This window comes from Oryza glaberrima, chromosome 8 (genome assembly GCF_000147395.1).
Source record: "Oryza glaberrima chromosome 8, OglaRS2, whole genome shotgun sequence".
Classification (NCBI taxonomy): Eukaryota; Viridiplantae; Streptophyta; class Magnoliopsida; order Poales; family Poaceae; genus Oryza; species Oryza glaberrima.
In genome coordinates this window covers 6,108,187-6,123,966 of record NC_068333.1, presented here as the reverse complement: position 1 = coordinate 6,123,966, position 15,780 = coordinate 6,108,187, and the positions used below count along the sequence as shown (strand labels likewise).

The 15,780-nt window shown below is 36.7% G+C and overlaps 1 protein-coding gene across 1 annotated transcript; it reads left to right on the top strand.

Annotated features, from left to right (window-relative positions):
- Positions 1-5,967: 5,967 nt before the first annotated feature.
- LOC127783246 (chloroplast envelope membrane protein) lies at positions 5,968-11,394 on the top strand. Its single transcript, XM_052310485.1, has 9 exons — positions 5,968-6,125; positions 6,256-7,023; positions 7,617-7,702; positions 7,939-8,112; positions 8,257-8,371; positions 8,863-8,960; positions 9,833-9,968; positions 10,413-10,553; positions 10,846-11,394. The coding sequence occupies exons 2-8, from the start codon at positions 6,418-6,420 to the stop codon at positions 10,479-10,481; spliced, it is 1,284 nt and encodes a 427-aa protein (XP_052166445.1). The 5' UTR covers positions 5,968-6,125; positions 6,256-6,417; the 3' UTR covers positions 10,482-10,553; positions 10,846-11,394.
- The last annotated feature ends 4,386 nt before the right edge of the window (positions 11,395-15,780 follow it).

The following is a 15,780-nucleotide window of genomic DNA, read 5'->3' as shown; positions in this document are numbered from 1 at the left end:
GTAAAAGCTCAGTCGCCTCCTTCCATCTCCTCCTCCCATCGCGTGATGATCCAATGCTTTATCTTCAATCACCCTCTAGCTCATCCCTAATTGTAATGTGGGTCTGTTACTAGTATAAAACTATATATATATGAAAAGGAAAAAGAAAGGATGAAGCCTTAGGCTGTGTTTGCAAGAGCAAGTTCCCAACACTCCTCTCTCGTTTTTCGCGCGCACGTTTTTTAAACCGTTAAACGATGCTTTTTTTTATAAAAAGTTTCTATATGAAAGTTGCTTAAAAAAATTATATTGATCCATTTTTGAAAAAAAATTAGCTAATACTTAATTAATCACGCACTAATGGACTGTTCCGTTTTCCACGCGCACTAACGCGCACTGTTCCGGATGGTAACCGCCAGCAACCAACACAGCTTTAGTGCTGCATATGTGCAACCTCCTCAGATTTTCAGCTGTGTTTCATGTAAGCCGTTTTGAAAGGGAAAAACAATTGCTCAAAATAGGGGTAAGGTTGTAGGGTTTTTTTTTTTGGGGTGACTGAAGGGTATGGCAATAATTTCAGTGTCAAAACACCATAGAACATTTGATCATATAAATTAGCAAGGTGTGTATTGATTATTGAAGGGCAGATTTTTACTTTGGAGTTATTTGACTGGGGATGTTAAATCATGAGTTCAATTTGAATGGCCATCGATCAGTTAACATCAGAAAACGAGGCAGCCCTTCTGAAATTCTTGAATTTGTGTAGTGATGATGAGCATATAAAGCATATGAGCAGGAAAAGGCAGCCAGCAATATCAAATAAATATAGTATGAACAAAAGTGAAGTTTGTTGTGCCTTTTTTTTTCCTTATCTGTTTCTTACCTTTCTCTCATCAGGTAAAATAAAATAGAAAAACAAAAAGAGAAGAGGGCAGGAGATATGAGCAGAGCAACCGGCTTTGCTTCTTCCACTTCTACTTTATCCTGTTTTCTTAGCATTAGTGCATTGTTCACCTTCATCGCCATTTGACAACAGCGCTTAGTTTTTTTTTTTTAAAAAAAGAAACTGACAATAACTCTCCAGTACATTACTTAACTCATCGACAATAGGAAAAAAAAAAGAAATGTATATGGTGATTAATCAAACACTCAAAATCACAATTATATTTTCTTCTAGCTAGGAGAAGCTCAGATATATTTGTTTCATAACAAAGGTGAGGTTGTCAAGATGATAGGTGACAACAGGGAGTGATTTGTATGAGGAAAAGGGATCTGGTTCTGGAGTGGCAAGGGAGCTTAGTATCTGTCTAACTTTTTTCAAAACTATATATATACTAAACAAATTAGAAAGCAAAGAGAGCATCTCCAATCTGTCCATGAAATTCTTGCCTTGAACAAGGGAGAGGAGCATCAAGGTGTTTGGGGCAGTGCGGGGAGTAGGATCTAATGGCTCGACTAGCAGCTGTCTTAAATCTGGAAAGTGTGTGGTTATATATTGTGTTTAAAAGCACTACTACTATGTACTACCTCCGTCCTAAAATATAAAAATTTAGAATTTGATCTGTTAAGATACGTTGTACTAGGAAATGTCTCATCCGATTCTAGGTTTTTATATTTTAGGACGGAGGGAGTAGTAGTATTAGTAACTATTCGCATGTGAAATCTTCTGTACTCCTCTTTTCCAAATTACCTGTTGTTCCATTTTTGTCCTAAGTCAGTATTTGTATCTTTGATCATTAGTTTTCCGAGAAGAGTTCGTATAATTTAACATCATAAGGTTTGTAATTTTAAATTTACCATGAGAAATACTTATAAGTTTATATGTTGTTAAAATATATGAATTTATAGAAATTAATGGATAAAGATATTATTTGACTTACAAGAAAGCTAAAAATAAAAGGTATGATGAAAAAAATAATTTTGTTTTTGGGCATTTGCAGGTAATGCCTCTTAAGCTGTGTTTGATATAGCTGTTGTTCTTAGCTAATTAGTGGCACGAAAAACGAGACGATCCATTAGTGCAAGATTAATTAAGTACTAAATATTATAAACTTTAAAAATATATTTGTTGATTTATAAAGAAATTTCAATATAGTAAGTTTTTCTATAAGATGTACCATCTAGTAGTTTAGAAAGTATGCTCATCTCAGCACTACCTTAGTGCAGTCTTAATCCTCTACCTCAGTTAGTTTCCATAGTATTAAAATACTACCATATAAGAAAAAAAAAAGGCAAGGTAGTAAGAGAGTTAACGAGGAGAGAGGGGAAAAAAATATGAAGAAACAACTCTACGCAAAAATTAAAACTGAAAATGAGGAGATATGTGGATGAAAGAAGAGAGAAGACATGTGATAGAAGATAATTTATTGTGAAAAAAATTATCCATTGAATATATAGTTTCTATATATAATGTCTATATGATATGGTGAATATGAAAACTATTTTATAGCTTCTATATTGCGATTGCCCTTGGAATGCATACTTAGTTATATCGGAATTGCTAACTATCGTTTGACAGATTTATGGGCCTTCCATCATTCGTTTTTTAAGCCGTCAGATGGTTTTTGAGATCTGTGCTAGCATCTAGCTGCTAACTAGGTCCACGGTACTGTTCACTAGTGTCTGAGCCCAAATCAGTCGTTGCTGACTCCATCATTTATCGATTTGAGCTGTGTTTTCCAATGCTACTTTGTTTACGATCCCACGCATACTAATTACATCGTACTTACTCCATAATTACATATGTAATTTTCGGACTTACATCATAAATACACTATAATTACATATGTAATTTTCAGATTTACATCCTAAATACATTATAATTACATATGTAATTTTCATACTTACATCATACATATACTAAAATTACATATGTAATTTTTAGACTTACATCGTAAATACACTAAAATTACATATGTATTTTGTTTATGTATATTAATGTCATCCATTAGATGTTGATTCAAAGGGTAAGAAATCTGCATAATAGGATGCTAAAAAATCTGTCACATGATGTATATGCAGTCCCTAGTTATATACTGTGCATATCTTAGGGAAAATATAAAGTAAATCAATTTTACCTGAGGTAAAATATCGTAGATGTAGAGCATGCTATATCAAGTGTGCATGCAAAAACGTATTTGTGCACCGTGAAAAACTTGTTCCTTCAAAATAAAAGAGAGTGAATTGCACTTTGGGTCGGCTATTATTGCGTGAGTTATATTTTAGACTAGGTTATTTCTAATGTTATCACTTTGGTCCAGGATTTCTTACCCTCTATTGTACATTGAACCACTTTTTTTGTCTGCCACTCCTTGATTTCATTAGCAATCTTATCAGCAACACAATAAACCAATCAATATTTCATCTAACCTTGATTTCTTTACTCCTTGATTTAGCTGCTTGACTTCTATTTTTTCCCTTAAAAAATCATGTGAGCTTAGAACAAATCACTCTATTGAGCTTGCATTCGGCAGCTACAACAGCCAGCGATCATGAGGCTTGGTTTTTGTTGGCTCCTCAAGCTCGGGAAGACGGGAACAGAGCAGAGAGAGAAGGGATCCCAGTGCTATGCTTGATCATCTATTCATCCTTCAGATCCATGGCGCAGGTGCTTAATAGAAAAAAAGGAGGAAAGAGAAGAGATGGAGAAGAAGGGTGGTCCAATTTGAAACTATTGTAAATTTATATAGTCCAAAATGATAAGATAACTTTACCCCTTGTCCAAAGTAAAATTTTGGTAAAAATTTATAGCCTAAAGTGCAATTAACTCAAAAAAAATATATAGATCAGGTATGACGATCACAATTCATGTTGAAGAATAAACAAAAAGTAAACAAGAAGATAAATATGAAATCAACAGTTAAGGCTTATCTTTATTATCAAACTAGATGATGCCCCGCGCTTTGCTGCGGGATGTATGTTACATATTGGAGAAATGATGAAATGATTTGGATTGAAATATTATGAAAATGATTTGAGAATGATGATTTAGCATGTGTATGCATGTTTAGTTTTAGAATGAAATAAATTGCAGATATAATTACTATATACTTATATGTTGAGTTTTGTGTGTTTAATGGGTTGATGTGGCATGCTTGCATGTAGGTTTTAGACATGCTAATAAATACTATGCTTGCATGTTGAGCTTTAGGTATTTAGTGGGCAGTAGCTTTATAGAAAAAAGGGATTAAATCATTCACTCTAGCTACAAATCATATGATTCTCCATGGAGGGAGTAATTTCACATAACATTGTTTCTGTTGTTTTGCACTCACCTTTAGCTAGTGAAAATGATAGTATTTAAGAAAGGGAGAAATATTTTTTCCAGGAAGAGGAATCGCAATTTTTTTTTTGACGAGAGGAGTCACTGATTTAGTCCCTCAAGTTCCTTGCAGCAAAATTTTTCCACCTGGGACCCTAAATTTTTTGTTTTGCTTCCATATTGTTGATTCTTTCTTTTACATAGTTCCATATTGTCAATTCACATTAAAGAAAAGGAGGAAAAAGGAGAAAGGGTGCACATTGAGTTTCATATGTAGGGGACCCACTGCTACCTAAGGGAAAATATATGGAATGGAGCCTCTGCAACCCTAATTAGTGTGGATCCATCTTATATATATTGTCATCACATAATATTTCATGATAGGAAAAACTATAAGCTATAGAACTTTAACACCGCTGAGGTCAATAACATAGCACACCTCAAAGTTTAGGTGGATCAAACACGTTAGCCACTTGCCACTAGGTCATGGCTGATCAGTGACAGTACATGGTGGATTGGTGCCGGCCTGATGCTTAGACCGTTGCTAAGATTTTCAGCCCGTGTCAAAAGACAAAAAAAGAGGTTTCTATTTAACAAATACTAAATAAACAGAGTACATTTTACTTCAATCTATATAAATATAGAAAAATTGCATGAATTTCATGTGATCAACGTCAACTAGAGCTATACCAAAGGAACTTACTAACTGACAACGATGGTGATGATCATGACTAAGTAGGAACTAAGAAGAATTATCATATCATAAAGCAGTGATTCAGTTCTCCTTACTAAGCGAACAAATATAGTGGAACCTTTACTGCCTGGAATGCACATTCACATCATCATCATGAGCTTTAGTTCTTTGAGGTAGCTGTAGCCGAGAAAAAACAAGCTTGTTCTAGCTAAATAAGTGAAAGAGAAAAAGAGACTTTAAAAAATAGAACAAGAAGATCTTAAAATTATATTAAAAGTGCATTTGGCTTTGACTGGATTATAAAATAAGAGGTTATTTTTTGAAGGGAAGATGTTGGGTTCTGGACAGCAAAGTTGGGTCACGTGTTCCACTATGTCGTATAGGGCACTCCGTCTTTGGTTGAGGTAGTGCACTATGATTAAATTTACAATTTTTGTAACCCGTTATTGAATTTAGGTTTCGTAGAACTCCCATCCGGTTAATGAAATGGTCGACAATTTTGTCGACAAGAGTTTTTTTCTTTAAGAATTTTGCGTAACACAATATATAATATATGTTTTGAGATAGGAGATACAGTAGGTAGCAAGGCCCTCGTAGCGATGTCGCAAACTTACAATAGGAGGTCACGCCAAAGTCATAAAATTTGATAATTTGATTGTATTAACACTTGTGGCAATGACCACGTGGGACCTTCTCGAGTCTACGACGGTAAGTCAGGATGTCAAATAATCAAAGTACTCCCTCCGTCCCAAAAAAAAGTAAACCTAGGAGGGGATGTGATATTTTCTGGTACAACGAATCTAGACAAAGGGCTGTCCAGATTTATTGTATTAGGAGATGTCACATATTTGCTTGAGTTTTTTTTTTTGACGGAGTACAGTTTATATAGGATGTTAAAAAAAGAAGAGAGAGAGAGAGAGAAAGATATCTCTGGGCCAAAGGTAGGGTCGGACAAATGGGCCCAACAGCCAATACGGTACTAGTTACGTAGCCCAGCAACATGGCGCCATCCGTGGAACGGAACGGGCGTCCCCTTCCCGTGTCTTATCCACTCCCAACGTTCCATTCTGTGGATGCTTCCGCCACCGCCACCGCCCAACGACCAGCAGCAAGCAGCTCAGCCAAGGGGCTCCCCATCGTATCGATCCCCATTCGCGCCGTCCTCTTCTTCTTCTTCTTCTCGATTCATAGGTGTGGTTTCCATTTCTTGCTGTGGTTGCTGGTTGAACTAGCTTTTGCTTTGCTCGGATTGTGTTTTGATTGAGGGGTTTGTTAGTGTTAGCAATCTAACCCAAGATATCTTTGCAATTATATGCTCCAGTTAATCCGTCAGGCTTTTGTTGCTTGCTGCTGCTGCGGTGGCGGGTGGGGAGGAAGGATGCTGATTGCGGCTGATTTCCCGGGAGATTCGACGGTGTCCCGATGCGCATTCCCCGGTTTGTTCTGAGTGATGATGCGGTCTCCGTTTCGTGATCTTTGATTGATGAGCCGTTCCGCGGTAAGCTCTGAAGGCGGCATTGCGCTCCGGCTCTTCGTGGACTGGAGGATCCGGCGCCGGAGGGTCTGCGCATGCAAGATGTTCGACACTGGTTCCCAAAGGGGTAGGGTGAGGCAGCTGGTGGCTTTTGCCAAGAAGAGGAGGCGGCCCAAGAAGCAGCCGTCGCGGCGGCCGTGGTGGAAGGCGTGGTTCTCGGACTGGAACGACGAGGAGGAGAGCTTGTCTGGCTGGAGGGAGGATGAGGAGCTGCTCGAGGAGGTTGGCGGCGAGGAAGGGCTGTCGGACGACGAGAAGTTTGAGACGTGGAAGAGGAAGGCCGAGGCTATTGTCGAGCTGCGGGAGGCGCGGCAGGATGCCATGAACGCGGAAGGGCGCTCGTGGGAGGATTGGATTGGCGGGGGCAGTAGCACAGCGGGGGATGGCGGCGGTGACTGGGGTGGGGATTTGGATGTGTCAGACCTGATAACGGATGATCCTACAGAGATAGTGAGGGATAAAGGTTTGATTGAAACTTTCAGAGACTCTGTAGATGAAGATTACAATGACATGCTGTTTGAAGACCGGGTTTTTCTGTATGCTTCAACGAATTCGGTGAGCTCTTTACCTATCTTGTTTTCTGTCACCAAATATTATAACCCACTGTCCAGTGATAACCATGAGATACTTGTAATGCTTTTTGAATATGATGAGCTACTTCCTCCGTTTCATATTTTAAGTCGTTTTGACTTTTTTCTTCATCAAACTTCTTTAAATTTGACCAAATTTGTAGAAAAAATTAGCAACATCTATCACACCAAATTAGTTTCATTAAATATAGCATTGAATATATTTTGATAGTACGTTTGTTTTGTGTTGGAAATGTTACCATATTTTTCTATAAACTTGGTCAAACTAAAAAAAGTTTAACTGGTAAAAAAGCCAAAATGACGTATAATATGAAATAGAGGTAGTACTATATAATATTGGAGTGCATAATATAGCAACAAACTTTAATCTTTACACCTTACAATATTATCGAACGCTGAGGGTCCATTTTGATGGTAATGATTTTGCATCTGGTGGCTGGTGTATTTTGACCATTTTGATGATTAAAAATTAAAAATGTTAAAAAGTGTAGCAGCATTATATTGTTATATTAAGACCCTAGCAAATTGGATCTAACAAAAGAAAGTTTGCACTTTCAGGCCAAATTTCTAGCATTATTGATTGTGATTCCATGGGCGTTGGATTTTCTGGTTCATGACTATGTTCTGATGCCATTTTTGGAAAGGTAAATCCTCTCACAGTGTTCCATTTTTACTTTCTTAACTTTTTCCCCTCACTTCTTAATGTAAGAAAATGCATTCCATGTACACCCAATCTGATGTTTAGGAATTTATAAGGTGAAGTTTCAAGCACTGATGATATTCTCAGTTTCTCACTCTCTGTGCTTCTGAAATTACATGCGATCAATAATCATCTATGCTAAATGCAGAATTGATTACATGGAACATTACACAATAACAGGTACGTCCAGAAGGTACCACTTGCTGCTGAGCTGCTTGATGTAAGGCGCAGCCAGAAACTCCTGATGGTAAAGGACATAAATACTGAGAAAGCAAGATATCGTTTTGAAGTAGAGATTGGTAAATCTCCTCCACTTTCTGATGATGAGCTCTGGTCAGAGTTGCGGGAAAAAGCGTGAGAAACACTCTAACTATTATACTTTCTTGCCTTGTTGTAACTTCTGTTGATGCACTAGCATTGTCTGACATGAGCAATGGACCTTCTATCCTGCAATTTCATATGTTCAATCTTAACAGATCTGCTCTGCTACTTGATCAGGATAGAGTTGAGAGATGAATGGAGATTAGAAAACCGAAAAGCGTTTGCAAATATCTGGTCTGACATGGTTTATGGAATTTCCCTATTCCTTCTTATGTACTTCAACCAGAGCAAAGTATGTTTTATCAGATAAGCAGCTTTGTTTTTTTTTTTCCATCTTTGATTGTGTTCCAATAAATTTTTCAGCTTTCTGAGTGTGCATGTGAGCTAAGTGATTGGTTATAAATAAACACCCCACAAGTTGACAAATTTCTGCACTATTAGGCCTCTCTCAGAGTTATCCGATTTCTGCTGTTAATACATAGTACATGATGATTTTGTGCCAAAAGAACTGCAGTGATGAACTGACCAGAGTATTCCCCCATTCTATTTGTACCTGGTTATACATCATACTTTTCTGACCTAGTGCAGTAGTAAGACCACCTCAGTTTCTGCAATATGTTTGATTGTTAGTATCATTTAGTAACACATACCTGGAGTCCATGATTTATGTACAATGAATTCATCAATCTATCTTATCCATCATCGTAGCCTATTTTTCTCTCCCATTGAATGCTTAGCGTTATCCTGCGTACAACTTACTCTTATTGCCTGCTAAGCTTTCAGGTTGCGATGCTGAAATTCACAGGATATAAGTTACTAAATAATATTTCAGACAGTGGGAAAGCATTCCTTATAATTCTAGTTTCAGACATCCTTCTAGGGTGAGTTACAATTCATTTTTCTTGAGTTAGTATATACATGTGGTTTTAGTGTGAACCTAGTTTGTAACAAAGCATACACTAAACAATTGTGCTATTTCTTTTGCTGGATAATGGATGTCAGCAACCTAACTAAAGGCGAATAACATGAGTTCTAACCTACCTCTCTCATGTGTTACCTGCTTATCTAAAAAATCATACATTTAAATAAGTAATTCTTGTTAAAAGAAGATTCGTCCAAAATGTTCAAAGAAGTTAAAGAGGAGGCCAGAGCTCCCTCCAGGGGAGAGTGCCTTTTCTTTTCAGAAACTAATATCAGGGGGATACTCAGCAGCATGTTTTAGAAAGCAATTCATTATATCTTGTCATCATGATTCATGAGCGATTTTTTAAATATTCTCTCATAAGTATGGATAAGTTTGTAAAAATGCATGGAAGAAATATTATAGCTATTTTTTTTGTCAGGAATGAGGCAGATGGTTCTGTGTTTCTTCTTCGTTCGCACTTCAAATATGATCTTAATATTTCTTCATTTTTTTCTCTCTTCAAAGATGTTTGTAGCATTCTTGTGGCAGAATCTTATTTATCATCTAGTTAGAAACTTAGAATAGTGAACCTAAGTGGTACAGTACCCCGTTAGAAGTTAATTCACACAAATGCATATGAACTGCTTTGTGAATAATGGAATTCTTCCTGTTCATGCTTATGTTATACATCATGACATCTTTTCTGTTTCAAACAAACTATGGATAGTTTGTAATTTTGTTTCTGCTTTTTTTCTTGTTTTCATGTAAACGTAACACAAGGTTAACATTGTTTTGGTTTGTCTGTGATCTTGTTGACTATATTAACATCATTTAGCTGCATTTTCACAGGTACCATTCAGAGTCAGGTTGGCATTCTTTGGTAGAAGTTATTCTCGAGCACTACGGCCTTGAAGCCGATCAAGCTGCAATCACCTTCTTTGTTTGTCTGGTTCCTGTTGCCTTGGATGTATTTATAAAATTTTGGGTCAGTCCACTTCTTGCCTTCACACAATCAAGCTAATAGGGCTATGAACATTTATTTTATTCTTTAAAAAACATTTATTTCATTTTATCTTTTTTTAAAAAAGAATATAAGTGTTTGTTAAGGCCTCATAATTTATGACTAGTTTCACCCAAAGTTGATAACATTATAGATTCACGTTTGGCTACTCAGCGCTAACATTTCAGATAATATTAACTGAAAGTTTTATAGTCTTTCTACAAAGTGATTTGAACTTTATTGCTGGGCCGACAGTTATTAGGAAGACAACCTTTTGTAGATACAATTTCATTTCCTGACACTGCTCTTAAATCAATTGTTCACCTTGCATGTGCTAGAACCCATTGCATTTTTTAATAACTGGAAATACATGTTCTCTTGATAAGATCAACAATTCGACGTACTTAATTTTATTTCCTTATTTTCCAGGTATACAAATACCTTCCAAGATTATCACCTAGTGTGGGTAACATTTTGGATGAAATAAAGCGTCATTAGAGACTTTCCATCAGGAATTTGATCTGCTTAATTCATTCCATTAAGAATTTGAAGGGAAGACCATCCTTCCAGGTATGTATTCGGTGTTATATACCTTTGGCTTGTATTGTGTTGTTATCAAAGGTTCATTAGCAACTTTTTGTGATGGTGTTTGCGAGGTGCTTCTTGATTCTTTCTTAAATTGTTGAAATATTGGCTTTCTTTCTTTCTTTCTTTCTTTCTTTTTGAACCAGACTGTGAATGAAACAGAGATAAACATGTCTGATTGACAAAAGAACTAGTTACATATTGCTGTGAGCAGTTAATCGTTCATTGAGAAAGCAAATTTGAATCTGAGTTTCTGAAGAAAGCTACTCTGCTGCAGGGCTCACTCGGGGCTAGTGTCTGATTGATGAAATGCCAACATAGTTGCCATGGATTGCAATTTCGGAGGTCGCCCTAACCAGTGCTTACCCTACAAAAGGCATACATAACATTCTGTAGTATATATACTCTCCACATAAAAAAAAATGTGCTGATTACACATATCATCCAGGAATATTCAGGTTCTCTCTGATGCGGTATTCACCGATAATGAGCGATTTTGTCCCAGGATGCTCACATATCGAACCTTCTGTGTTTTCATCTTTTTGTTATGTGAAATTCGAAACAACTATGTATATGTATACAAACAGCAGAGGCTGCAGTAGGAATTTGCCTTTCCCCCTTTTTTCTCCATTGTAGTTCCTTGTGGCATTTGTAATGTTATCAAGGAATTTAGGCCAGTCTAAGAAAATAATTTAGGTCCAATTTGGTGTGCGGGATGAGACTATTTTCTTGTTCCTGCAGGAAATTATTCAATTCATGCATGTGAGGAAATGCCTATGCTTCAATCAGAAATTGCTCCCTTTTTTACAAGCGGTGAATTCGATCTATGCGTTGGATTTTTTTTTAAAAAAAATATCTTTGTGCCTGGTTTAATTGCATGCTGCAATATGTAGCAGGAATTTTGTCTGATGAACAGAAAAGGTGGGTACAGGTTGAAGGCCTGTTTGCAGAAGTCGATCTGAACATTCCTGACTTCCTGAAAAGATCTGATCCTCCTACTTCCGACCACATGAATTTTATGAGAAATTGGAAATATTTTCACAAGAGCTAGTTCAATTTTCTGCACAAATCTGGAAAATTACTTGGTTCTAATGGGATGCTTTTAAGCTGAACAAAATGCTGGTGACGTGCTTCATTACATTCTTCTTATAAGCACAAACATAGTACTAATATACTTATCTCTAACTACTCGAGTCAAAAACTGACGTAGTTGCTTCAGCGTTTGAGTGCCTAGTGATTACTACCTCCATCCTGTTACGCACTTCGATAAGTCTTGTTACGCATTTTTTTTCTTAGTTAACCTTCTTTATGCTTGATTAAATTTATAGAAAAATATATTAATATTTTAAATATAAAACAAAAATATTATCAAAATATATTCAATGTAAAATTTAATGACACTAATATGGTGTCGTAGATGTTATTGCTTTTTCTATAAATTTGGTCAAAACTAAAGAATTTTAACTTAAAAAAGTCAAACAACTTATAATATGAAACGAAGGAAGTATTTCTCTACATGCGTAGCAAGAAGAAATGTCTATATTTGTGAATGGCAGATTTGACTGATTATTTTCGATGGTAGTATGCTTGCATGGATAACCAATATTTAATAATGGCTAGCTATATTTCTGTTGTCATATTTTTCAAGGAAAAAGGTTAAATCTTATACTATGCTATATCTTATACTTTAAATTCCATATATTTATACTATAATTTTTGAATCTTACACTGTATTTTCCAGTGCTCACCGTAGTGGAGAAGTAGGAAAAAGCAGTTGATTATCTATTTGATTATGAGAAAAATATTAGTGCAAATTAACATTTAAGTAAAAGAAAAATGATAAGGAGTTATGAGAGATACCAATACATGTAAGATAAGTTAAGAGAGATAGCCACTACATATAATGGAGTAGTTATTTTTGAAGGAAACTATGCATTTTTGGTAGCTTTGTGCTCCATGATTAGAACCTCTAAAGGGCCCTGATCATTCACATTAATTTTAGTAAGTAGAAAGAGTGCGGAAGCTACTATTTAACGAAATAAGCTTGCTTACTGCATTTGTGCCAAAGGAAAGATGCATTGAAAAGAACAGCTATACACATTAATCGATATAAGAAAGAGGAATTTGAGAAATGGTTATCTCTGGTGTGCTACGAATTAAACGAAATGAAATGATTGATTTTGGATAAAAGATAGGTTACACATTTCATTGTGCTGAGATGCAAGGTGCGCATGGTGATGGTTACACTATGCGCTAGCACCTCGATCTCTCTCTCTCTCTTGCGAGGATGTGGCTAGCACCCTTGATGTGCAATCTAGGATCTGCTTATGCTCGTGAAAATCTAGGTTGATCCTCTAACCTAACCAGATGTATGAATAACAAGCATATAAATTTTTATTTTATCTCGATGCCCTGTGTTTTCAAGAACTTCATGTCAAACCGGCGCTTATTCCAATCCGTGCTTGACCGTAAAATGAAAGTGACTATGTAATTGAGTGTTCTTATTTCAGCTTGATCAAATAATCAACGTGTTATGAAAAGCCATAGGCTGCGTTCGAATGTCCAACAATTGTTGAATGAAATTTTAGATTCTCGTGGCACGCATTTCAAACTGCTAAACGGTGTGTTTCCCGTGAAAACTTTCTATATGAAAGTTGCTCTAAAATACCAGATTAATCCATTTTTCAAGTTTCTAATAATTAAAACTCAATTAATCATACGCTGCTACCATCTCGTTTTGCGTGAAACACTTAATCTCATCTTTAGAATATTCAAACACCACCATACTGTCAGACACCAGTGTCCCAGATTCCCAGTGCAGTAGTGCCAAAAAAATCTACTCCCTAGGTACTATATTTCTTGATGTTTGACGCTTGGGTCCTTTGCATGAGAATTCTTGATGTTTTGGCATTTGAATGATTACTTTGGACTTCTATACCCTTGCATACACTCGAATGCTTTCGTCTCCAACAGTGCATCAACTCCAACGAGTTCCTAGACAACCAGCCAACAACGCATAAACTCCTGTGTGCATTTTAATTGCAAGTGCTGCTGCATGTTCACCTTGGCTTGCCTCTAGCCGCTCGCTGACGTCATGGAGCCCAAGAAGTTGTGTGATGGCGTCACGTAGGAGGACGATGTGATTGCCAGAATGCCAGCGTCATAACCATGGGCCGGGTCAGGTTGTGCTAGAATATGACGTGAAAACAAAGCATCACCAAACAGCTCGTGCAACATGGTGAGATAAACGTCGAGCCATGCGCTAGAAGACGACGTGATGACAGGCGTCACCAAGCAGCTCGCGCAACACACCAAAATTTTTTTTTAAAAAAAACATAAATTGAGGTGCCAAGAGTTGAACCGGCTATATCAAGCTTTGAGATAAATGGCTATAACCACACAAGCTGCATACAAGTACCGATTGAAAATACGATAAGATTATATTTAATCTCTACTATTATAAAAATTGAAGATGTTTTTTCGATATTTTGATACGTCATCCGTGTATAAGTTGGTTTTTAAGTTCGTTTGCTTTTGGAAACACATATCCATATTTAAGTCAGTTTTTAAGATCGTTTACTTTTGGTGATATAGAAGAAACCATATAAGAAATATGTTTAAAAAAACTTACATGCTAACTTGAGATGATCAGATTGCTAACTGCAGCTCATGATTTTCTATATATATATATATATATATATATATAGGACACACATATGGGGCACCATGGTATCAAATGCACAAAATCACTCAAATTTTTCAAAATTTTCAAATTGTGAGTATATACCTAGTTATAATAATTTGATTCATACCTATACCTATCAACAAAACAACTCAAATTTAACTTTATTTCACAATCCATGATTACATACCTAACTAATTATATGTATGGATGCTATATACCTAGAATCAAAATCTAACAAAAACAAGTTCAAATTCAGTTCAAACTTGCTTTGAACTAGTTAGTAAAGTAGTTAATGTTAATACCTAAGTAATTAAAAAAGTTTCATACTCATTTGAATTGGGTATATACTCAATTTCAACAACGGTGCCCGGGCACCATGAAGCACCAAACAAATTTACTATATATATATATATCCAAGCAAACTTCCAGAGTGAATTTCATCTTAACTAAACCATATAACAATAATAAGATTAAAAATAGACTTCACCCGTTGCAACACACGGGCATTTTTTCTAGTCTCTACTACTTAAAAAATATAAAAGAGGTGTCATCGTCCTTAATAACCAAAAAGGGTGAAAAAAATTAAAAAAAAAGAAAATCCGATTCAATTTGCTTCCATCGTCCGTAATAACAAAAAAAAAAGGGCGAAAAAAACATAAAAAAAAGAAAGTCCAATTCAATTTGACGCTTAATGCGAGTCCGAATCAAATTTGGCCAAATCCTAGAGAAAACACTATTACAAGAACACAAGAACATATTTCATCAACAACAACGACAACACAAGAACATCACAAGTACAAAAACACCGACGCCGGAAGGGGAGGGTGCCGTCGTTGCAGGGACGCCGGGCTGCCGCTTCCTCCCCTCCCGCTGGATCCGACAGAGGGGAGGGCGCTGCCCCTGCCCGCCACCTTGGGAGGGGGAGGGGAGCAGCGTCGTGGCGGTGGGGGAAGGGGAGGGGGAATGGCGCCGCCGCCGTGGCGGAGGGGGAGAGGCACCGTTGGCGCCGTCATTTAGAGAGAGAGTGAGGGGGAGGGGAAAAGATTTCAGGGTTAGGGTTGGGATGCTGAACTTTTATATAGATCCGGATCAATGTAGACTGTCGATCAGATCGGACGGCTGCGGCTTCTCCCACATCGGGCCGCGGTTCCCAGGCCGCCTCATGGGCATGGAATAAGTTCAGTTTAGGTCCCTTAAGGTTGAGTTCTTTCCTTCTAATACTACTAAACGGTGCATTTTTTCGCAAAAAATATCTATACAAAAGTTGTTTTAAAAAACACGTTTTTCGTGACAGCACTCCCTAAGAAAACGAAAATGGCTAATCTTTATCTCTACTACTTAAAAAATTTTAAAATGTTTCCGTTGTTCATCTAAAATGAAAAAAAGAGTGAAAAAAGTCCGATTGTATATAAAAAGGGCAGAAAAAAGTCCGGAAAAAAGGTCCAATTTCTATCCGATTTCATCGTTTATATATTCTCTATCTCTAATCTAATGTAGGTTTCCGGTGAAATTTCCGTCCGTCCTCAA